The sequence below is a fragment of the Tauraco erythrolophus genome, chromosome 2 (genome assembly GCF_009769465.1).
Source record: "Tauraco erythrolophus isolate bTauEry1 chromosome 2, bTauEry1.pri, whole genome shotgun sequence".
In the NCBI taxonomy this organism is placed as follows: domain Eukaryota; kingdom Metazoa; phylum Chordata; class Aves; order Musophagiformes; family Musophagidae; genus Tauraco; species Tauraco erythrolophus.
In genome coordinates, this window is record NC_141466.1 from 113653473 (window position 1) to 113677783 (window position 24311).

A 24311-nucleotide genomic window follows, 5' to 3' on the forward strand; every position below is an offset into this window, starting at 1 on the left:
ACAGAAGCTGATCCTAAATGCCCGTGGCAGACTCTGATACCTTGACACAAATGGCTTCTTGAGAGCAGGAGTCACTTTTAGTGAGGTCCATTCTCTTTCTGCACAGTCATCCTAGGAGGTGCAGGTTATCATGTTACAGCATGGTGGCTCATAATTTCACGTAGGTCTGAGAACAATTTTTATGATGTTCAGAGGCTTGGCAATGATACACCATCGATTATAGAGCAGAAGTTTCCTTCAGTGTTTGGAATGCGCACGCAAATGCACTGCCGAGCCTTCTTGCAGGTTTATAACGTCACAACAGGAGTTTTACTCACTGTTCCTGCAAAGCCTGTTAATCTCCGACTTGCAGTGAGAGAACGGGAGCTCCTCTTAAAAACTCTTCTTGATTCCACAGTGGGGTTTCGTTAGTACTTTTAAATGCTACTTGTGGCTTTAGTGGGAATTTCTAAACAACGCTGAGTGTTAATGTTACATCTCTGCATTATGCATCTCTTTCTCACCATTCCTTTCCAGTCCTCTTCCCAGGACAGCACTCTTAAGGTTGCTGTGTGTTTCTTGTTTCCTGGGATAGACTTATGGTTGTATATGCATCTGTAAATGCAGAGGAATGATAGATTTTTATTTGAGCGTCACAAGTGCATGGTTGAGCTCTCAAGATTAAGGCTGGTAGCTTGGACTTTTTTCGAGTGTTGGGAGAACAGCAGATAAATTTAATTCCTCCATAAGCCTCTACGAAGTTTGCCAGAACTAGTGACTTTTCTCTGGGCTGCTGTAGAAGCTTTTGCTCAAAGGAGAGGACTAATCTTTCAAAATGCCTCTACTCCTCCTCTTTCTTATGAGTGTAAATATTTGCTTGCTAAGTCCTTCTGACTCTTAAAATAACTTACTTTTGGCTCAGATTTGTTTTCTTTTGCCCACTTGTAGTTGCTTTGCGTTTGGGTAGATGTTTACAGTAGATGCTCAGTCTTGATCCTGCTAAGAGTTCACTACTTGCGTACGTGGTGTTTTACCATTGCACAGCTTCCTAGAGAAGCTGCTGCCCCTTAGAATGAACTGGATTAAACCACACTATGGACCTGGGAGTGTTGGGATGACTCTCCAGAGGGTTCCTTCTGTGACCTGTGTTTCCATGACACAGCGACCTCTCCTAGACCTGAATGCTGTACTGCTCTCAGCAAGAAGATGGGCTGGTGAATGACAGAGGCTTGTGCAGAGCACAAGCAACCTGCCATCTCACCAAAAGCCTCCACACTGAGTGAAGCTGCCTGTTGCTCTCGGCAGTGCTGCTGGACAAAGCCAGAGAGCACTATGACAACTGATGCTTGATTCCAAAGTATAAACAGTTTCTCAGCATGCTTTCTAGTGTATTCATACTTTGTCTTTTCCTTGGTAATTGGGAGAGGATGCACAAAACTTTCTCCTGCTGCAGCAGGAGGCAGCTTAGGAGATGTTTGAGTAATAATGCAGGCTTTTTTTGCAGGAGTGAAAAGGAAGGAGGAGCTTTTTCCCTGTATTTTGCTTCTTGTGCACAGGACTTCTGTTTGGCTCACTTCTAAAGGTGTGATGCCTCAGGTGCTACTTCTGGATGTGGAGAGTCTCTAAACTAGAATTCTTTCCAAAACTTTCACTGGGGTGTGCTTGGGGGCAAGACAACCTGGCTTGTCTGAATACAGGTGCATGTTTCTTTGTGTGCTGAAGAACTGGAGAATGCAGAGCCTGCATTGACTGCCGTGTGCTTTTTTTCCCTTGGCAGATGATGCCTTCATCAACCCCCATCTCCAGAGGATTTTTGAGCGTGTACGTCAGAGTGCTGACTTCATGCCGATAAAGCAGATGATGGTGAGGAATATTCCTTCCTGCTTATTAGGGGAGGAGGGACAGTAACAGAATAAATGTCACCTGTGACATACCCCAGTAAGGGAGATGGATGGGGATTTTTAAGAGCATTCTTTCAATAATGTTGCATATTTTTCAATTTTGGGTAACATCTGATTCCTTTTCTCAATTATGTGCTGCCTTTTCTCTCCAAAATATTGAAGCTCAGCTCCAGACAGAGGGAAAAATGTGGTTTTCTTATGTCCCAAGATTATGCTGATGGAACAGAGCATTGTACACAAATATGATTATAAAGTCTTGTTGAATTGTCTCTTCTGTTTCCTCTCTTGTCTTTCTCATGAGTGTTAAGCCAGTGTCTAGAAGAGCCTACAACCCCTTTTAGAAACAGACTTACAAGCCATAGTCTGGAAAATTAACAGCAACTTTGTCCTTACTTTTTTGGTTAAATCTAACCCCCCACCAAGAAGAGCCAAAATGAAGGAAACTAAGTTTGCTTTCCCCAATGTAAATGTTCTCTCTTTCTCTATACTTCCCTCTGTAAATTAAAATGTGAAAGGTGATGCAAAAGGAATTGCCAGCACTACTTGTCTTCTGAAAGACACTGAACAGAGCCAGAACTTAAATGTGGCAGTCTGGCAATGTAGCAAAAAAGCTGTTAAAGCAGTCTGTGATGTTTAATTGTCAATATTGCCTTAAAGAGAGTCACTCTTGTGTGCCTGGGTTGCTTCTGTTCAGCGTGGCAGCATGATGAAAGAGGAGAAATATCTAACTCCTTGCTCACTTTCTGGAACATAACAAGTGGCACCAAAAAGGGGACTTCTGTATTGCTAAGGCAGCAGTGTTTGTACTCAAGATCTCTGTCCTTTAGGCCAGAGCAACACAGCCTCCCACAGGTCTGATTGGTATCTGTTTAGTGCTGGGGGAGCACTGCTGGCTGGACCACTCCCCACAATGGTGTGCAATCATGAGGAAGAGAAGACAACCTAGAAAGCAGAGTAGAGGTACTCAGAGCTGCTACAGGCTGTGTGAGTCACCTTAGAGAAATGTGATTTCCAATAGTGAAAATCTTAAATCTCTGCTTCCCATACCCTGATGCTTTATTTTTATTTGCAGAAAACGCTGAACAATGATCTTGGCCCCAACTGGAGGGATAAACTGGAGTCCTTTGAAGAACGCCCTTTTGCTGCTGCTTCGATTGGTCAGGTTCACCTGGCACGCTTGAAAAATGGGAAAGAAGTTGCCATGAAAATCCAGGTGGGCTTTACACACCAGCCTTATCTCTTGTCTGTGCCCTGTAGAAGGGCAGGGGAGCCACCTAAGTATGTTTACTACTAGACAGATCAGAAATATTTTTAATGCAAGTGAAAACTTGGGTGCAGCAATATATTATCCAGTACAAGAAGAAGGGAGGAAGAGAAAAGGTTTTGCAGCTTCAGCCAGTCTCTGACTCCAGATGAGTGAAAGACATCTTATAGGTATATCACTGCAGCGTGGGGATGACGGCGGTGAGAGACTGCTTGTACTTTTAGGGCTGTGTGTGAGGATCCTACCTGCTCCCTAGGTCAGTCTCCTCTCTGGGATGTGCACATGCCCCTTTCTGGCCACAGCCCAAACATTAAAGTAGTTTTAAGTCAGAAGCAGGCACTGACTGTTGAGCAGTGGCAGTCTGATGATGCAGGAGGGTATTCACCAACTCATGCTAAGGCTGTCAGCAACTTCAGGCAGGTATTTAGAACAGAATTGAGTTCTGGAGCTGAAACCCCTTGTACAATATGGCTTATAATCCAAAGGAGCGAGATCCTTTGCTGACTGAGCAGGGTCCCAGGCAAAGTTGGTCATCTGGTTGGTGTTTTTGGTAAAGTAGGGCGACTTTAGAAAACAGTCTGGATGGGCACTGGTGTCTTCTCAAGCCATTTGTGTCCAGACTACTCTCTGAAGTTAGGCCAAGGTAATAGCAATGGAAAGTTAACCCTGTGGCATGTTAACCCCTGACCAACTGCTGCATCTGCTGTGAGGTTTTGTGCGTCTGAGAACCTTTCATGTGTTGGAAGAGTCCCCGTCAGAGGACCTGAACAGGCCATTCTGATTGCAAGGGGCTGCATCTTAGTCTGTCTCTGTCCCCTATTTTAGATGCTGAGCTTTAAATAAGCTTTTAGAGGAGGGGTGCGGCTCAGGTATGCCCTGGTTCATGGCCAGGCTGTAGGTGGCTGTGTCAAGGGGGGTCAGTGGATGTTGAGCTGGAAGGAGTTCTTATCTTACTCTCTACAACTGGGTCACCTCTCCCATTCTGTCCTGCAGTACCCCGGAGTCGCCCAGAGCATCAACAGTGATGTTAACAACCTGATGACTGTCCTGAGCATGAGCAATATTCTCCCTGAAGGTAAAAAGATGAAGACCCTTGGCAGACTCTGTTTTCCCACTGGCACATTTTGAGTTCTGGCGACCCCTTTTAAGCAGTGCATTGCATACTTCTCTCCACAGACTGGAGGAAGGAAACAGCCTCAAAGAAACAGTGAAAAGGATTTTAAGAATCGCTAAGTCTGCCCAGGAGCAGATCATCTCCTGCAGAAAGCAGGAGAGAGTGTGGATGTGAGCAGTGGGTGCAGGGCCAACTTGAAGAGCCATGCTCTGCTCCCCTCTCCTGCTGCAGAGCTGCCACTGCCTTTGCTGGGCATGTGCCTGCTCCAGTGTTCAGTCAGTGGGGTGGGAAGTGCACCTGTGTTGGTTTTTCCTAGCCGTGTGTGTGCATGTGCATGCATCTGCCAGAGTAACATGCACTTGTCTCTGTGCTGTTTTTAGTGAAGGACCCACAGGGACTCTTTGCAAAGTATAAAATGTCTGCATATACTCACTTTTGATGGCTTTCTAGGCATGAAGTGTGGGCATTGTTCAGGTTAGGTAGTCTTGCTTTGTCCCTCTTACTTTCTGGCACGTTTGGCAGAACTCCTTCTCCATGTTTCCTGTAGCCTTCCATGTCTCCCATTCTCTGCTCTTCCTAGCCTTTCTCTGTTCTTCCCAGTCAGAGTTGTGGAGAGGTAGAGAACTGTCAGACTTGAAGCTTGCTTGGTGTCCCAGCACACAGATAAGTCCCTTTTCCCATAGGGAATGCAGGACTTGCTACTCCTTTTTCCAAATATTTGCCTACAGTCCCACTAAGATTTACAGCTACTGCACAAACACTGCTTTAAAATCAGGTTGGGTGCTGACAAAACCTGGGACCGTTCTCTGTGGTGGCTGGGCAGGGCCCTGCAGAGGCTGCTGCAGTCCCATCTGTGTCTGACCCAAGAAATAGATTGGTTTTCCAACTCCAAAACTGACAAGAGTGGACTTGGCAACTCAGGCCCTGGCTATGTGCTGCTGCAGTTCCCTTAGTCATGCTGACTGTTTCTGCCTGACAGTGCCTGCTCCCAGTTGTAGGCAGATACGGTTTGGAGCCTTTTTGGCCGCTTTTGCCCAGGCTAGTGTTTGGGTGCTTGGACTCCGTGGGGTGTGTCAGCACAGCCGTGCCAATACCAGCAACTGACAGCCTGGGCTACGGAGTGGGAGCCAGGGGAGGACGGAGCCCCGCTGCACAAGAACAGTGTGGATGTACCTTGCTTTAGGAGCAGCTGCATAGCCTTGGTCTGGGATTACCCGCAGAACCTGTATCTGGTTCGAAAAATGCTTTGGCTCTCTGGGGTCTCCTGTGCTCTTCAGCTCAGAGTTGGCTGGATAGCAGGTTGCTCCTCAGCTGCAGCTCTGGAAAGCTTAGCCCAAAGGGCTCCTCTTTTTTTCTAAGCCTGCTCTCTTCTTTGCTGTTTGACTTTCAGGTTTGTTCCCTGAGCATTTGATTGAAGTCCTGAGCAGAGAGCTGGCCCTGGAGTGTGACTACCAGAGAGAAGCTGCCTGTGCAAGGAAATTCCAGTATGTTCCCACCATTGCCTTCAACCCCTCCCATCTGTATATGTGTGTGTGAAACGCAGGAGAGGCTGCTTAACTTTAGGGACAGCGGGGAGATGAATGCCGTGCCCTGGGATGTAGCGCAGGGGAAGGGTGTGTGTTGGTGGCCTGAGCTGTCCTGTAGAATTACCACCTTGTGTCAGCCAGGCGTGTTTTCAGTGAGCTGAAATGCGATAGCATATGCCCTCTCCTTCAGTGCGAGCCTGTCTGTTTTACCACGCATGAAGGTCCTGCAGGAGCTCTCGAGGGTGGGCTGCAGTGCTGTTCCATGTGCTCTTTTGTCAGCTTCTCCTGTCCTTCAGTCTAGGAGGTTTTTCAGTTTATCTCTCACAGCAATTAGCACCACCAGCACTGCCTGCTCCTGTGGCTTGCCAAGGCAGTGGTGTTCAGATTGTTTTTACATAAAAGCTGGATGAGGGATTGCTGCTGGAGGCTGGATGCCCCTCTTGCCCCTCTGCAGAACTGCCCCTGTGGCATTGCTTCCCTTGGAAAAGGCCTATTCCATGTGTGTAGCCCTGAAGTGAAGTGAGGTGAGCGAAAGAGCCCAGTGCCCCTTGATGTACCAGCCTGGAGCCCTCCTAGTATCAGTGCTCTGGCAGGAGATGTGACCTCAGGAGCCGGCAGCAGCTGTATGTCAGTGGCATGGTGTCTGGTGACTTGATCCCTACTGTAACTGCTGAGGAAAATGTCTCCTGGCAGCCTCAGCCATGGCATGAAGGGGCTGTGTGAGATGTTGTGGAGGGGCCTGGATGCTCTCAGGGCTCCTAACCTCCTCTCCTCTCTCTGTCCCCTAGGGAGCTGCTGAAAGACCACCCCTTCTTCTATGTTCCGAGAGTAGTGGATGAGCTGTGCAGCAAGCATGTCCTGACCACAGAGCTGGTGTCTGGCTTCCCCTTGGATCAAGCTGTAGGACTGAGCCAGGAGATCAGAAATGAGGTACTGTGGGGTGATCTTGCTTCTCCTCTTGCTCAGCGCAGCGTGCTCGGCCCACCTGGTGATTGGTAGACCTGGGGATGCTTTGTGGAAGGACAAACCCTGAGCACTGCAAAAGAGGGCTGGAGATGAGGACTGCCTGGACTCCTCGGAAGATATATGTGTAGGGAATTTGGCAGTGACGTTGCAGTCTCCTCAAGCTGACCTAGACCTGGCAGGTGCTAGCATTCAGCAGGAGGGGTGAATGGCAAGGGTGGCTGAGGAGGAGAGGACACCTAGCTGTGTAACTGCTAGATGCCCTGTTTCTCTCTTGGATGACCTCAAGATTGGGAGGGATTGCCAGTGAGGGGAGGGGGGGTCTTGTTCTGCAGCTGCTCTTTTAGACAAGAATGCAGAATCATCTCCTTCCCTTGTGCAAACGTTTGGGTGTCATCTCCTTCTGTGGGGCTGACCTGTGCTGCACAGGGCTGCTGGAAAAGTACCTCTTGGTAAACAGGAGGGGGGATGTGGGGATGGGTGGGCGTTGGTGCTGAATATAGCCAAGGATTGGAGTGCTGTGGTGGGACAAGCAGCTGCTCTAGTAGCAGAAATAACTGTCCTGGTATTTTGATATTTTATTTTTTTTTGTCTTGGTGTGAGCTGTCAGCTGTTAGCTGGTCACTGGGGTAGAGGGCAGAGTATGTTCCTCTAGATAAACAGATCTTAGCACCATACTTGTCTTGGACCTATGCCAGAGCTGGCTGCTTGTGACCCCTGAGCTGTCTGTTCTTAGGACTTGTCCTTGCCAAGGAGCTGCTGTATCATCAGGACTGCTTTGAAAAGGTTGTGAGGTGGGGCACTGCTGCAGGAGCAGCCCTTCTTTCCTCGAAGTGACTGGCCTGGCTGACCCACAGCCTTCTGACCCAAATGGCAGTGTCCTGTAGCAGGATCTGGCTTGTGTTTGATGCCTTCCTCCCTTCCTCTTGGATATGGTGTTTTGCTCAGTTTTGCAGAAGCTGAAGAGAGGCAGAATGAGGCTGGCAGTTCTGCTCAACAGGCTCCAGCTTAAATACCCTCACAGAAAAGCTCTAGTGTAGTCCATCATTCAGCAGTGGGCTCTTCAGGGACTGCTACTCTTGCTTCCCCCATGCCTGTCAGTCCCAAGGTGTGGGTCTGCTGCTCCTCCGTCAAGCTGGGTCAGTGCTGAACCCAGCAGAAGACTTTAAGTACATGGTGAGTGCATGTATCTAGTAGAGACTCCTTTCAGTAATGGCTTGGACCTAGCTCTGTATGTTGTTTGGCAGCTTTGCAGGAAGAGGCTCTCCTCTAGCTTCTTTGGGCCTTTAACTTAAAGTGCCCTGGAACTGCATCTCATTTCCTCTGAGCTGCATTGGCTTTGTTTTGGCCAGGGTCCTGCAGGACTTTAAACCAGGGCAGGCTGTAATGCTCTGCAGGTCTCTCCCACCTCTGCTTCTGGATCCCTTTTCGCACTGTGAAGATGTTCCTTTGCTCTCAAAGCAACAACCAAGCATGTAGTCAAAGCTGGGAAGGTAAAAGGCAGGACCAGGACACAAGTAACACATGTAGTTGGATGACCCCTGGAGCCTGCTGTTCTCAGCTGCCAGACATAGTGCAGCAGCCTGTCTGGAGGCACATCCAGGGGCTGATGTGAACAACAACTCAGGCTGATGTAAAACTTGTGTGGCATCTGTGCTGTCTGCTAAGGATGTCCCATGGCAGGTGTGGTCTGGGAGTTTCTGAGGCGATCTCTCACTTCTTCAGGAGTTTTGCAGCAGGGAGCAGATAGTTGCTGCCAGTGTGGTGGTGTGTTCCCTGTTTGCTAATGCCTGCTGTAGATTTACGTGAGTAGGGCTTGCTGCCCTCCTGACTTGCTTCTTTCTCTCCTTGCTTTTCAAGATTTGTCACCACATCCTGGTACTGTGTCTGCGGGAGCTGTTTGAGTTCAGATACATGCAGACTGACCCAAACTGGTCAAACTTCTTCTACGACCCACAGTTGCACAAGGTAAGCCCAAGCAGCTACTGTTCAGCCTGTACAAGTGCTGATTTTTGCCAACTTTTGATTATTCCCCACTCCCAGAGTTTAATGAGTCCTTACTGAGATTCTCTGATTCCTGTCCTTGAGCAGGTAGGACAGTGCAACCTGTCCTTTTGCCACTTGTCCTCACTTGATCTGGGTGGGAGAGCAGGGTTCCTGTAACCCTGGATGGCTGCTTGTCTTTGGCCTTAGATCCAGTCACAGCTACTTCTTTAGCCTCAGAGTCTGTTTTGAAGCTGATCAGTGGGAAGTTGCAGCTGGCAGTGCTCTACTAGGGCACACCTGAGCCAAGAACTCTTTAGTTGAATGCTTTTGTCTTGTGCTGTGCTGAAGATAAGGCTGCCTGGGGAAGCAATTACAGATGTCCTGCTAGTTGGTTTGGCTGCTTGCTTGTGCCCTGCATGTCAGATGGAATTGCTTGTTCATCCCTGAGGTCTGTGTTGGAAAGTGCTGGGAAAAAGTTCTGTGCTGCTTTGTCCCCATGGAGAAAGCCTGGACGGAGTTATCAGCTGAGCAGTTGTGACAATGTGAGCATAGGCTATACCTCCTCTGCCGTGTACTAGTGCAAACGTCTGTGCTGCTGTCAGGAAATAAAGGAGTTAGAGCGAAGTTGAGCTGTAGTGGAAAGGCTCTCCAGGCAGCTGAGCTTCCGGAAGACATCAGGAGTCGTCTTATGGTCAGGCTCTACTTTAGTGGTTGACACTGTAATACAGATGGGTTTGTCCATTTCCAGGTGGCTCTGCTGGACTTTGGAGCAACACGAGGGTTTGATGAGAAGTTCACGGATGTCTACATAGAGGTGAGGGCTTGTGCTGTGTCTTGGAGTGCTGCACTGGGGGTCTTAAAAGTATTTGCAAAATTATGCTTCTCTCTTAGCTGTATCACTTTGCACTTGAATCTGTTTTGGGTGTGAAGGGAAGCAGGGCTGGAAGCAAAAAAGATATTCCTGTTCCTGTTTCATCCCTTACCATAGCCTTCTGTATGTCTGCTGCAAGCCTCTGGCTATCCCAGTTTGGATGTTTAAATTGCGTGACAAATGTGGAAAACTGTAGTGTTGCTTACTGGGAGACTCGGGCAGCAGAACGTATCGGAGCACTCAGAATTCAGTGATTTCTGTGAGGGTATGCAGGGACTGCTTGTCCTGTTCACTGTCTCTTCCTGGGATTTCTAGCTTGCTTGCAGACTCAAATTTATGTGAAGTCGCATGTGGCTTCTTTCATCATCACTGTGTTCTGCACTTGATAAATTGAGCTGCAGGGGCCAGCAGACATCACCTAAAGCTTCTCTACTGTTTTGTTGAGGGAGGGGCTGATTGATTTGTGAAGCTTTTTTGACATCCCTTACATTCTCTGGGCTATGTGTAGCCCTACTGGGAAGAGCTTCGGAGAGCCAGCAGCTGTATGTTTTTGCTGATAGCTCTTACACTGGCCAACACGCAGACCCCTGAAAATGAGGGCAGAGGCAAGGAAGCGAGTGGGCAGCATGTGTACCTGTAGTCTATGTAGTAGTCCTGTACTCAGAACATTCCTCAGTCATCTCCCAGCTCTCCTGAAAGTGTTCCTTCTGTTCAGGTAATCAAGGCAGCTGCTGACATGGACAGAGAGAGAGTACTGAAGAAGTCCATTGAGATGAAATTCCTCACTGGCTATGAAGTCAAGGTATGGAGCAGAAGGGTCTGCTTTTAGTGGTGGCTAGTGGTAAGTTTGCTGCGGGTCTGTGGACTTCCCCAGATTTCTTGAGGTGGTAAAGCCAATGTCAGTTTGCAAGCCCCGTTGATAAGGATGAGGAAGGAGGGCAATAAAGGTTTTGGCTTTTGTTTTCTCCATTTTGGGAGTGGGAGCAGTACCGATGATACAGCTAGCTCCAAAACCACTGTCCTTCCTTCTCTCTCCCAGCAAGAGCCTGCAGGTGGTGATGACAACTGCAATTTCATGACTGGGCAGGTCTTCTGGAACGTTTAGTTGCTCAAAACTGTATTAACCAAATGTTCATCAGTCTGTTGGGGGCTGGAGGTTACCTTTGTTGTGGGTGTAGCTAGGTATTTCTCCTGAGCCACTGCTGTTAGCGCTAGTGTTTCTCCTTTTCCTCCCTGGTGGTTAAAATGGCTAGTGATAGTGTTATTGATGCCTCTTTCCTTTTGGGCAGGAAATGGAAGACGCCCACTTAAATGCTGTCCTCATCCTGGGAGAGGCTTTTGCATCTGAGGAACCTTTTGATTTCGGCAACCAAAGCACCACTGAAAAGATCCATGGTTTAATCCCGGTCATGCTGAAGCATCGGCTTGTCCCTCCGCCAGAGGAGACCTACTCTCTTCATCGCAAGATGGGGGGTTCTTTTCTTATCTGCACCAAACTAAAGGCCAAAATTCCCTGCAAAAACATGTTTCAAGAGGCATATAGCAAATATTGGAGCAGTAGGGGCAAGAAGCCAGAGGAGTAGTAAGAACGAACTAACATGTCTTGTTCTGAGGGCACAGTTCATCTGGGCCTTGCAGAGAGTGTTCTAGCCTCCCATGCGTTGCTCCCCAGCTCTCCATCCTCTTGAGACGCAGCAGCCTGTGCCCTGGAAGCCACGTGTGCGTTTCACAAGGACAAAGCTGTTCTTTCATGCCGTGTCTGTCCTACACTGACTGCCAGTACAGTCCGCAGCTTGCAGGAAACTATCTTCTCGAGTGCTTCTGTACTGTTTCAAGGCACCAGCTGACTACCTTGAATGCATTTTTAACATTGTGATGGTGGCTGCGTATTCATTGGGTTTTATAACGAGTAGGGGAAGGAGGACAAGAGCAGAATTTAATATTGAAACCTGTTTGTAATTCTCCAAAAATCGTTTTTTTTTAAAAAAAAACCCTTCCCTCTTTCATGCCAAGATGGAATTCAAGTAGTTTTCATACTGTGAATTACAGAAGGAAATACTAAGGTGTACCCTACCACAGACACATTCAGCACCTCCCCCCCCGTTTTGTAAGTCAAGTGGTGGCAGTTTGAGAACCCTCCTGGATTTTACTGACATTAATTTAATGCAAGGGGGGCGTGTGTACATAGGATGAAGTTTTATGCTTTCTGCCTCTTTTTGGCTTGCGAGCAAAACATAGGAAATTTTTTAAAAATCTGAGAATTGAGTGGCAGTCTCTTTTAAGCACACATGTACACTCACACGACCCATCTCAGTTCTGGGAGTCAAATCTGTAATGAAGAGAGTTATATCTGAGCACAAATAGTGGGATTCTTCACTGTCTGGTAGGTATCAGCTTTCCTGAGGGTGAGTTAGATAAGCTACAACTCTGACACCAACTGCTTGCTGGACTCCTAACCAAGAACCTAGTCTGTCTGTCTGTCTCTCTCTGTTTTCCTGTAACGCAGAACTTAAGGCAAGGCAGACAAACACGTAATGTCTCTCATGAGCATTTCAAGCTTTTGCTGAAATGTCACACGTTTAAAACCAGACGCACAGTTTTAAACTATTGGAGTCAAGCTAGGAAACTTACTTTCTTAGATTTTTGTACAAAGCCTGTTACCTGTACGACTTCCCGATTTCAATAAAAAAGTGCTTGTGCGGTGGGCCTTCTGCCTGCAGTTTTTTCATCTGGTGGTGTTGTAATGAATAGTTGAGTGAACCATGTCCTGTTCTGTGGGATAAACAGGAGTTGAGCAGAAGGAGAAGCTTCCAAGTCTCCTCTTCTTGCAGTTGTTTGCGCAAAGAATTGCCCATACAAAGCCTGCTATTTATGGCCTGTTTATTCCTTCATCTTTCCAGTGCAGCTGAGTCACTATTGATAACGGTGATGGTGACAAGTTTACCAGGAGCCAGAGAGACATCAGCCTGAACATCTGTCTGGCCATGAAAATCCCTGGTAATTGACTTGTTTTCTTGTCTTCCTTTAATCACTCAGTTATCAGTCTTCTGGACACAGGCCTTTTTGCCTCGTCTCCACTTGTGAAGAAAGAGTGGCTGTTGGAGTTGATGCTTACCTGGTGCTAGTAAGGCAGATGTCCTTACCTGGCAAGTGCCAGATATTTAGCAGCAGGCTGAGCTGGTCCTCCTTGGTTAACACAGCCTAGGAATGCAGAGGCTGTATGATCTTTAACTTCAGTATGTAAGAAATACTGACTGCTGACACTTCAGAGGTAAAGAACAGGTAAGTGAGTGAATAAATGGTCTCTCTCGGGAGGGACCTTTGAGAAATAGGAAAACAGGTTATTGTATTACCTTTATTCCAAGAACATAAAACATATAAGCTGTTTCATTTAAGACATGGTTGAGAAAGATTTGGTACTGTTTAATTCAACTAGAAGTACTTGTCAGCAGGTTATTCCTAACCCTGTGAGAAGAGTGAACTCTGCTGTTGAAGGAAGTAATAGTTTTACATGAAGCTGTTTCACTTTGTACACTGATAGAGCAACTTTCCTTGTTGTTTTGGGTTCTGATAGACACTGTTTAGTTTTCTTCTTGGGATCTAGACCTTGCAGCTGTAAAAACAGTGGAATTGTTTGAGATGTTAAATGCTTATGTTAAAGGTTAAAAAACAAAGTATAGAAAGCTGACAAGGGAATTGGATTAGATGAGCTTCAGAGCAAAATTTCTGAAACTGAAGATGTGGAGCCAATATGTTTAGAGAACATGCAATGAAGGCAAAATAACTCCAAGAGCATTGGAGTTCATCTTTTCCAGTAAGCACAACTAGATGAGATTGGTATGTGCTTGTTCATGTGACCACAGATCTTTTGTATACCATGCTGGGGCATGAGTGTTGGACTCGGCAAACATTTCCCTTCCCTTGAGAGAGAGCGTGTTGAAGAATAACATCAAGCTGAACAATGGAGTTGTTTTGCATTTGCCTGAAGGGTAGCAACTAGCAGAAGGTAAAATGTTTCTTTATTAGGAGAGCTAAAGAGAGCACTCAGCCTCTGATTCGCCTGGCCTTTTGTGTATATTCTAAAAGCGTTAATAATTTCTATAGTTTTGGCCAGAGATTTGTGACGTGAGACTTGCATGTCAGTGTAACAGCCATGGAGAAAAGGTGAGCCAGAAACGCTGTGCTCTGGCTTCAAGTCAAAGAAGTCATGACATTTTACAGTGAGCAAGAACACTTGATCCCTGCTGCTTGCTCTGTACCACCTAGTCCACTTGCTTGAATGACACCCATAGGTTGAGGATACGAACATTGCTCTGCTGCAGCAAGCTTCTAAGTTCTAGAAAAATCCTCTTGCAGAAAACAGTTTTGTTCAACAGGGCAAGCTGAGGGAACAAAGAAAATCTGCTTCTCTGAAGACAGGGATTTTCCATTCTAAAGAATCATAATTCAGGCTACATGTGATTTTCCTGCCTTCTTTTTTTCAGTCAACCTGGCTGCTGCATCAAAACTGAGAATGAATGCTGAGGAGTTGAACAGGAAGCGTAACAGGCAGTTCACTTTCTGCATTTCTAATGTCCAAATCCCTTGACAATACAAGGCCTATTTCCCAAGACCTTAACAGCTGTGATGGTGCAACTGAATCCCTGGGAAATCAGGCTTATAGCACTGATTTGTAAAAGTCAGAGCAGAGGAAGCAGCTGGTATTTCACAGAGCTACAGCAGCTAGGAGAGACCTGCGGTGGCCTAAATGGGATGAGCCCATGGGCTTAAATCCACATAAGCTAGAGTGGCAGTGGGGCTGAGAAAGTAGTAATTTTGACTGAAGGAGAGGGACAGGATCAGAAGTTTCTGTGAAGTAAGGTAGCCTGTGGCCACGTAAGAAGTGGGAAGTATGCTGACTGTTCCTGGAGGGGATTGCTGACAGTCTTTGGTAACAGGAGAATGCCCAGGCTGGCACTGCTGGCAACACAGGATGAATAATGGCATAGTCCAGTATTCCTGCTGCAGTGGGGTGTGACAGAAGCATGTAATCAAAGCTAGGACTTTTACCGATAGGGTAATGAATCAAGAGGAAGATGTCCCAACAGAGAGTCTCTGGTATGGTGAAAATTCCAGACTGACTTGTGAGGAAGTAGTGGATGATTGTGAAAGGGTCAGGGCACATGCAAAGCTTCACAGGTATTTCGAGATGTACTTAAAGATGCATGAAAGTCAATTTGCTGCTGGTAGCTCAGAAATAAGTAAGAATCCAGCCTCTAATACTAGGACAGCTGTGCTTCTTCCATTTAGTTACACATCAGAAACAATGACTACAACTATTGACACAGACCAGATAATCTAAGAAAAAGATCAGGAAAACTGCAGTTGATGAAGTTCAATATATGAAAGTACAAGGTGGCTTGACTTTGAATTTTCAGAAAGGTTTTGGCAATTTTTTCTGAAAGCTGTCAGAGCTAAATTGATTCTTCTCATGTATTTCTTTTCTTCCCACTGTGTACTTGTGTGGATGTGTTACAACATGCTGGTTTTATCCTCAAGAACTGCTTATTCCTCTTTCCATTTCCTCCTCAAAGCTTAATGTGGGAGGTAGGAAAAAAAAGACAGAACGTCTGCATTTCTAACAGTTCCCTGTTTTATTGCAGTACATCAAAGTAGGTTAATATTAAGTGTGTTACCAACATAAAATATTGGTGGTAAGTCATTTTTACATTGTTGACTTTTCCACCTTAAATATTTCTGTGCAAAAGAATCTACATCATTGTTCTGTAGCAGAGAATCTCTTACAATGTGTCCCCTACAACATTGAGGGCATTAAACAAAACAGTGAGAAGAGGCAAAAAGCAGAATCTTTCCCCCACACGCACACTTGTCAGCTTTTATACTCTAAAACAAAAAAGTGATTACATCTATGCCATGCAAAACTGTACAATAATATTACAATGAAAAAACCTAAAAAACATATTTTAAAAATAAATGATATGAAACTGTCATACATAAAAAGGCAGGTATAGTTGCTCTGAAACACCAACACTGGTTTGTTTGTGGATTTCTTCCCTGTGGATGAGACTTTCTTAAATGCAGAATGAAAATAGGTTGTATTGAGCTGCGCGGCTGGAATGAAAGACAAAATAGAGTTGGAATTTAGACTGGAAAGCCTGCAGCAGAGCGGTTTCTGGGGGTCTTTATCAAATACAGTGTGAACATAAAGCACATGGAAGGGTGCAGTTTGTGTTAGTGCAGAAGGTTGTCCCATTTCCTCCATGGAACTGAATCCCATTTAACAAAAAAAAAAAAAAATCACAGCAGAAGCTACCATGTGCCACTTTGATTTTTCAAACTAAGGCTCAGGAGGTGTGGGTACTTGCACTGCAATAAATTTTACCCTTAATGTATTCATTTAAAATTAAACAGCGTGCATAAAATGAGGAAAAACCCTTCTTCCACCCAAGAGCATGTTTGTTCTGTAATTCAGGGTCTGGCCTTGCAAGACAATATGGTGCCAGAATCTGTTTCTGTGTTAATACTCCACCTGTTCTGTTTCGAAAGGTTCACAGAGTGTGTCAGTCAGTCAGGTGCAGTTAAACTACATTTCTATAAACACACTATGCTTTTTGGACTTTTTTTGGTATGACAAAACTCTTAACTTCCCTCTGCCATATACCTGAGAATAACACACCTGGCTTGTAATTTTATCAGAATCAAATTAAAGAGATAACATTCCTGACTCAGCTTGGAAACTCATTAAAATGGGCAAGATGTACATTCATAACAAGCCACAGCAACTAACTGAGAGGAAAAGAATCAACTACTTCACCACAGCCTCAGGAATGTTTGGGGTTTTTTTGTGGGTTTGTTTGTTGTGGTTTTTTTTTTTAAACCACCAGCTGTTTTCTACAGGTCAAAAGCAATAGAGAAGAGTACTATAACCCTGCTTTTGGGTTTATGAAATGTGGAAGGAAGCCACATATCTGTGTGCGCACACGTGTAGGGGAAAACTATTTACCAAACCTTTTTCATTCTATAACCTGGAATCCTTAGTAGCTGCCTGAATCTGTTCAGATCCTTTGTTGCCATCAAAAGAGGAACAAAAAAAAATAAATGCAAAAACCCAACGACCCATATGTTTAAGCAGTGTCAAAAATGCAAACACCTTCAGGCTCAGCCAAAAGGAAAAAATCAGCTAGATCCCTACTGTGTACAGAGAACATATGCTACAGTCAAAAATTCAATGGGAGACTTTAAGCTCCCTGAACAAAACACAGCCCTCTAACTGTGAAGTTGAAGCGATGCTACAGTGCAAGGTAGCAAACATCAAACCTTAAGAGACAACTGTCTTTGAGATACCAGTCAAGAGTCTTACAGTTCAAATGACCAAGTTACTTTTCCTAGCCCAAAGAGTATTTAAAAAGCTCAGCTACAGTATGCCTGTGTTTTCAGTGTTCATACCAACAAAAAAAGATGAGTGTGGTTTAAAATTGAGTGTATAATCAAATGGTCCCCCATTTTCTTCTTTTCAAATAAGTGATGTGGTCATTTGCTTTTCAACTGAGAGAACAGTTGCTGTTTCTCTTTTGAACAGATGTGTATAAAAATGCACAGTACCAAACTAATGATTAAATATAATAATCCTAAAGGAGACTGACAAGGCTTAGAAATTGTGGTGTACAAACAGCGTAGGCCTGTGGAGCTCTCGTCCTCTGGAGTTTAGTTTTGTCACACAGCTGACCTACACTCTGCCTGAAAACGTCAGGGTTTTTTATCAATAGATTGCGGACACCGTAACGCAGTAAACATAGGGGTTTACTCGATTTAATCGTTTGCTGTGTTGTGGCTCTTTCTTTGGGATCCATTTTCAGATAGAGCATTAGCTCAACTGCAAAAAAAAAAAAAAAAATCCACAAAAAAGATCCTGTGACCTTCTCTCAGGGGACTATCACGCAAGCTCCTCTGTCTTACATGACTGCTATTTAAATGCCTTCTCTCAACATCAAAATAAGATTAATGTTTAAATACAACATACAGTAAATACAAAACTAGTCTGCGAAGGCTTTGGAAAGTGTGTGGACATGCTTCACCAAAAGGAGGGAATTGTGGGGAAAAGCAGTGGCTATAGTTGAAGCAATACGCAGCCTTTAGAAAAGAAGCTGATGTGGAATTTTAATAATGCCAATAATGCCCTGCCTGTCTGTCTCTCAGAAAGACTGAAAACTTTTCTGGGAGGAATTAATGTCAAGTGCTTAGCTGTTTGCTAAAGCTTGTCATATTAAATGCCAGGCTTGCAAAAGTAGTAGCTTTGAAGTGAAAACAAACTACACACCAGCTTGCTACTCTGAAAAACCCAAACAGGAGAGACAGGCTTTTGATATGATGGTTTCTAAAAAAATTTCTTGAAGTCCTGTCCCAAAATAACATTGAATGAGCTTCAACTTGGACAAGCCTCTTGATTCAGAGTGAAAGAGAAATCTGACCTAGGAGACCCAGCGTGATTAAATGGATTAGATTATCCATGTCTCCTTCCCTATTTCACATTTAAATCATACCTGGAAATTACTCTACATGGTTTGAAGTTACCTATGACTTCTATTAAGGAAGACAGAAACTGGAAAACTCCAGACATGTCTGCCTGGGTGAGCTCTACATACTGCTGACTGCAAGAATACGGAATGGTTTATTAAGAGCTGTTAACAAGTTTCTGAAACCCACAAAACCCAGTATTCTAAATACAAAAAGCCCTTACGTGTTTGAGTATGGTCATAGTATAAAGCCAGCAACAATACTACTGAGGAGAGAGGCTCATTTGAACGCACTCCCAAATGAAAAACACTTCTGCCTTGTTAACTAAAGAGAAGAGATACCTTCCTCTTACCATCCGTTTGTACATCAGTCTCTCACTTTATTCTGTTGACTGCATGACCAGCTTCAGCTTTTTATTTATTTTTTGCAACTTCAGGGGGCTCTGTCTTCCACCGCAATGCTTTCTGCCCTCCAACCTGACCTGCTATTGGAACCAAACAGCAGGTGAGCACGTAGAAACAACTGCAAATTGCACAAACCCACAGCACGAGTAGGGAGGGAGAGGAAAACCAACCTTGCCAGGCAGTTGTGGGTGACTAGGCATCTTCGACTACCACAGTGTGAACAGTGTGAGGTCAGTCTTCAAGGTTCTTTGTTGCTACAGTGATAGCGTAGCCAGCCAGGGCTAGCTTCGGGCTAAGGGCACTCATTTGGCTGATGTGCATTAGCAACTAGTATTTGGTAACAACAGTAACAGTTTTCTGGTTAGGGATGGTCGAGGAGATGGGAAAGACTGCTCCCTTCCAAGTTAAAACCTGGCCAAAGGCTGACCCAAGGAAACAGTTTTCCTGCTGAATCCTGCTGCATTGAACTCCCTTGCTGCCCTAAGGACCTCTCCTGTAGCGTGCCGTCAGGTTCCTCAGCTGCACAGCTAGCACACAAGAAACCAGGGCAGCCACCGGGCTGGCTGGCGCCCTTGGTTGTCGGGGTGGGGGATTGCTTTCCAATTACCATTTTCGCAAAGGATGGGGATTAACATGAAAGTAGGAATTATAGCTTCAGTTATGCTACTGCCAGAAGTAAAGAAATGCTGTGAAAGCACTGCAGGGACCTCTCCCAGCAGTGCAGCGAGTGCTACGCAAAAGGAGTATCTGTCCCGCGAAAGGCTTCAGGCCAGGCCTCCAAGTCTGTATATTACCGAGCATGAAAACAGGGACAACACAAATCTTAAATTAAAGGCTCTCTTAAATAAGCATCCATCTTCTGCTGCATACACAATGCTTTTTTTCTTTGAATATATACATACGTATTTTACTCTAACATCTGTGTATTTATTTAAACTCTGTACTGTAGTAAAATATGCATCATTTTCATCAATAAGGATTTGCTGGCGACAATCAGATTGACATTCAAACGTGGTGGCTGAAAGCTTTTATGTGCCTCTGACATACTGATCGTTCCCCGTGCAGGGGAAGGGGGTCTCTGTGCTACTTTTGTACAGTACAATGAGCTATTGTATGAAAACAAAATCCCTCTGAACTTTTCTCTTGTTGATACTGGTCTGGTCTACTCAAGCTACCTTTTGGGAAGTGGAAGGGGAGGTGGGAAAAACACATCTTTAAAAATGAAGCAGCTGTAACCACAAAAATGAAACCAATACTAATACAAATCTACAGCATCTGGTATTTACCAACACCCTAGCTTTGCTCATTTGCTGCTGTCAAATCTGGGGAAGGGAGGGTGAGGCAGTGTTGAACGGTGCTGAAGACGACCAGCTTTTACCTTCCTTTGCACCCCACTCCCAGATCACTTTCAGGCAGGGAATGGGGAGGGTTAGGATGATGAAGGTGTGAACTGGAACAAGTGAAGGGGACAGCCATGGGGACAGCAAGCTGCTGTGATGTCAAATCTGAATGCTGAAGCAGTTCATGAGTCCCAACTCACGTGGTCAGAGCTCTCCAGGGAGAGGCTCTTGGTCTTGTGAGGAGAAACCGGGCTGGGAGGGCTGCTGAGGTTGGAGCTGTTCGATGCAGTAGAGTGTCTCGGAGAGTCAGAGTCCTGCAGCCCAAAGACACAGAAGAACACCAGTAAGTAACAGGATAGCAAGTTTAAGAGTGACTGAGGGTGTCTGAGCAACAGGTGAGAGGATTCAAAAGCCTCTATGTATTTTGCTTGTCTCAAAAAATACTGAGGAGTTTTTTTTTCTCAGAATTTCCTGGTCTGGGGAGACTTAAAAGCAAGCGGTCAGATCACTCAGCTTTAAGCAGGCATTAACTGACGTTGACAAAAGGACACAGCACCTGTGGGATTCTTGCAATCTGCATGTTGCCAAGGGCCTCTTGGTCAGCAAAGTGTGCAACTTCAGGTGGCCTGTGAAGTTATGATGGCTCCTGCCTTTTCACAGATTATGATCTGAGATGCTCCTGTGCTAAACTGAGGAATCTTTATGGTACGGGCTTCATCACAGCTACCTCTTCTATGTCACTCCCAGGATGTTATTTCAAAGCATCCTAATCAAGTTACTCCAGTTGCATCTTCCAAGGTACAGTAGAGTGCAACTATGCCTGAGCTTGAATTTGGGTTGACAGCTGCCTTCCAGCTTCAATGGAAAGGATATATTCAGTACTATGAAAAGCCTGTGTGATCTCTAATTTTCTCACTCCTTGGTAAGAAAATGGGCTGAGAAAGTTTTGCTGGCCAAGTTCAGATTGAATCCTCCAATGTAAAACGATCTTGGTTGGAGGGACTGAATTTAGCACTGGGCAGGACTGCAGTTCTATCATAATGATAGTCTTGTTCTGCAATAAACTTATTAAATCCAGTTTCTGCTCCAAATGATATTATAATATGATAATTCTTCAATTACCTTGTTAACTTCAGGCACTCTGAGTACAAAATGTTTCCTGTGAAATGGTTGCTAAGATAGCTTAAGAGTCTTTGCAAATAAAGGGCAGAAGGAATATGGCTTCAAGCTGTGATAGGTCATTAGCAAGCCGTTATTCTACTGGGCCAGTATTTTTGGGAGTCTTGCTACCCACATATCTCAAGGTAAAGAGTGCAGAGAGAGTTTTCTGCATCTTAAATACCAGGACCAGAGTTGACACAGTTTGACCAAAGTCTATTGTCAGGATAGCTTGAAATACAGGAAATACAAATTTTCATTGTCAATGACTTCCCAACTTGTAGCCAAACCCATGACCAAATTTAGCTTCATCTTTATCAACACTTAAATTTTCTTGTCTTTCTCCTGTCACTCACCTCTCGCTCATAGTCCCTTGTTGGTGCATCGCTGCCTTGGTCCAGGCCACCAGAGGATAAAGAGCCATCTGAGGGCGATGCCATAGGTTGACGCTTTGCTCCATAGCTACCTCCTGAGAATTCCCTCCGCAAAGCACTGCCGTTTTGTGCAGACGATCCTAAAATGCATGGAGGAATTAAACTGTGTTATAGATGCCTGCTCAAGGTACTAGAAACTTGTTAGCTTTTTCGCTGACCAGTTCTGCTTTCCTCCAGCATGTTCCAGATGCTCGGCTCATGTGGGCTTTTATCTTGTCTGCTGCCAGCTGTAGTTTTTCTTAGGGATTCTCTGGTCCCTCCCTTAGCATGTCAACATTAGCACACTTTACCCAGCACAGACACAGTCACTATGTTCCCCATAAAGACAGCAGTTGTAGAAACAGCTGTGGTGGCAGCCCAGTTCCAGTGGTCTCTTTACAGACTACAGCAGACAGACATGCCTTCTGCAAGCACTGGCAATGTGCAGCAAACACGGTGTGTGCCACAGGAAGGGAAAAAAACCTAGAAAAGTCGGGACATCAGCCTTGCCTCTGTTTTCACATGGTCACTTGCCTGGTCTCAGCATGGGTCACTGTGCCGACTCTGGCACACAAAGGCCACATGGCAGCACTAGGACAGGTGTTTCCAACGCAAGGCAACTCTTCCAGACTAGCAGCCAGTTTTCTATTGCTTTCTCTTTGCACTAGCAGCAAGACAGGCATCAAGAGCTCTACACAGTTCAGCAACAAAGCTAACCAGGGAGCCTGTGAGCAACTTGCCACTGATTTAAAACACTTAAGCAGCAGCAAAGTAGTCCCAAGGGCAAGAATGCAATTTTAATTCTAATGTCAGTTTTAAAAATTTGACAAATTGCAAACGTGGGACTCTCAAAAGTTCTAGCTGCTTGTTCATATGCTCCTTCGAAAGCAAGATGAAAATACTGTGCTTGCCCTCGACAGGAATACAGCCAGCCATCACTTCTGAAAATCCTGTCTAGTGGCAGTATGGATAGAAGCAAATGCAGGTAGCCCTTTCCCTAAAATACTTGTGCATAGACCCCAAAGCAACACAGTTCTGTTTGCTTACGTGCTGCTAACCCACTGCTTGCGCTCATCGATCGTCCTGGTTCTGTGCGGGATTTCGTGATCGATGGGATACTGACAGAGCCACTGAATACGGTCCGACTTTCCTGAGGCCGAAGATTCTGCAATGCAGACACACACACAACGACATGTTTACTTATTGACTGCTGGCTCAACCTTGAATGTTATGAAGTAAGGCCCAAAAATACATTAAAACCCCAACCTTACCAGAGCTGAATTATCTGGGCAGCAAGTCAGCAAAATTTGCAAAATAATATTCTGCAGTTTAGTGCAGAGACGAAGCGCACGCAACGCGATAGTGAAGTGCTGAATTACATGGACATATGCAGACAACTGAAAGAGTACGTCTAATAATTCAAGAATTTCCTTGAAAGGATGGTTTGCAAGCCTAATTAAGCTGCTATAGATATATTCAAGTTATATCGCATAACACATTCTTTCTGAACACAAACTTCCAAGGTTCTTACTAAAATTTCTCTTTGATGCCAACCACTTGTGTCATACAAGTTTAACTTTGTACAATAACCATGTTAATCCCTACTGCCTGCAGAGTTATAAACACATAGTGGATCAATTGGTATTTCAATTACTTATGTAATTCCAAAGGTATGAACAGCATTATTCCAGACCTATACCAGTTCAGCCAAAGTGAGAATCAGCCTCCAGTTTTCAGCCTGCTCAAAGAAGATGACCAGAGTACGTGCCACTGTTCTTCTACATATTTTCATTATTGCTCCTGTTTTGCATCCTGAGATCCAGCGTGATTTTCTAAATGGGTAAGTTACTGGATTGAAGTAGTCCTTTACTGAGGGAAGAGATAAAACACTATTTCTCTACTTGGATATGGTAGTTCCTTAAACATAAGTTGTCTTTAAAAGAAGGGAAAAAGAGTACTTTGAAGTGACTTCTGGGATATTTTACTTCTGCTTCTGTTAACTTACAGCTGACCTTAGGGGAAAAGGCTTCTCAGCTTATTTAGCCCATCACTCTGTCTATGAGTTGGCTTCTTAGCCCAGAGGGACTTTGTAATGCCCATGTGTATCATTTCATCTCTGGCTAAATATGAGACTTCAACCTGCTCCTAACATGATTTGCACTATTAAGTCATTACCATTAACTAGAATTAGGTTTAGGGAACCTTTACAGATGCAGAATATGAAAAGAACTGCAGGTAGCTCTGAGCATTGCTTTATTTCCACTTTACAAAACACCCCTGCAATAACTGTTAATTTCCTCCTATTTATATTTAATTATTTCCTCATCCTCACTCTGAGATAAAGTAGCCACACATAAAACAACAGTTGCAATTGCAATGCCTTTTTAAGCCAGGATGTTGTGGAAATTTCAGACCAGAACAAAGATTCCACCCCCTTGGAGACTATTCTCAGACACCCTCAGACACTACCCTATCACAGATTCTATCTACATTTTAAAATAGAGGCTTTGTAATGAACAGATTTTACACAGTTCAGACTTTATCAGATAATTGTTACCAACCTGCTGTCAAATCCAGTCTTACAATGATTCTTAGAGTCATTGCTATAATAGACCCCTTTGCTTCTCATTCTCCCAGTGGGCTAGAAATGGCTGATTTTTAACATGCAACAAACAAGAAAGAATTGATATCTCTTCCTCCTGTTCCCAGATCTCTCTCGAACACCAACAAGAGAATCAGAGACTTTACCAATGACAAAGCCTTGTTTAATTCTCCCCTTATCAATTGCTGCACTATTCTCAATGAGGATTTATACCTGAAGGCTTAAAATAAGTCTCCAAAATAATTTGTGGGATTGTACTGCTGTCTCTTGCTTACC

General features: G+C 44.8%; 2 protein-coding genes across 7 annotated transcripts in view; one reads left to right on the forward strand and one right to left on the reverse strand.

The window, feature by feature from the left end:
• COQ8A (coenzyme Q8A) overlaps nt 1–12297 on the forward strand; it is a 36567-nt gene extending 24270 nt beyond the window's left edge. The window contains exons 6-14 of the mRNA XM_086629864.1: nt 1757–1842; nt 2953–3093; nt 4138–4219; nt 5649–5742; nt 6573–6714; nt 8608–8715; nt 9482–9547; nt 10320–10406; nt 10894–12297. Coding sequence (XP_086485990.1) covers nt 1757–1842; nt 2953–3093; nt 4138–4219; nt 5649–5742; nt 6573–6714; nt 8608–8715; nt 9482–9547; nt 10320–10406; nt 10894–11187 — 1100 coding nt within the window. The 3' untranslated portion in view covers nt 11188–12297. The remainder of the gene's footprint in view (nt 1–1756; nt 1843–2952; nt 3094–4137; nt 4220–5648; nt 5743–6572; nt 6715–8607; nt 8716–9481; nt 9548–10319; nt 10407–10893) is intronic.
• Nucleotides 12298–20044: 7747 nt separating this feature from the next.
• CDC42BPA (CDC42 binding protein kinase alpha) overlaps nt 20045–24311 on the reverse strand; it is a 190946-nt gene continuing 186679 nt past the window's right edge. For all 6 annotated transcript variants that reach the window (XM_086629900.1, XM_086629894.1, XM_086629880.1 and 3 more), the window contains 3 exons: nt 22481–22598; nt 21377–21534; nt 20045–20176 (listed from right to left, as the gene is read on the reverse strand). In XM_086629900.1, coding sequence (XP_086486026.1) covers nt 20045–20176; nt 21377–21534; nt 22481–22598 — 408 coding nt within the window. The remainder of the gene's footprint in view (nt 20177–21376; nt 21535–22480; nt 22599–24311) is intronic.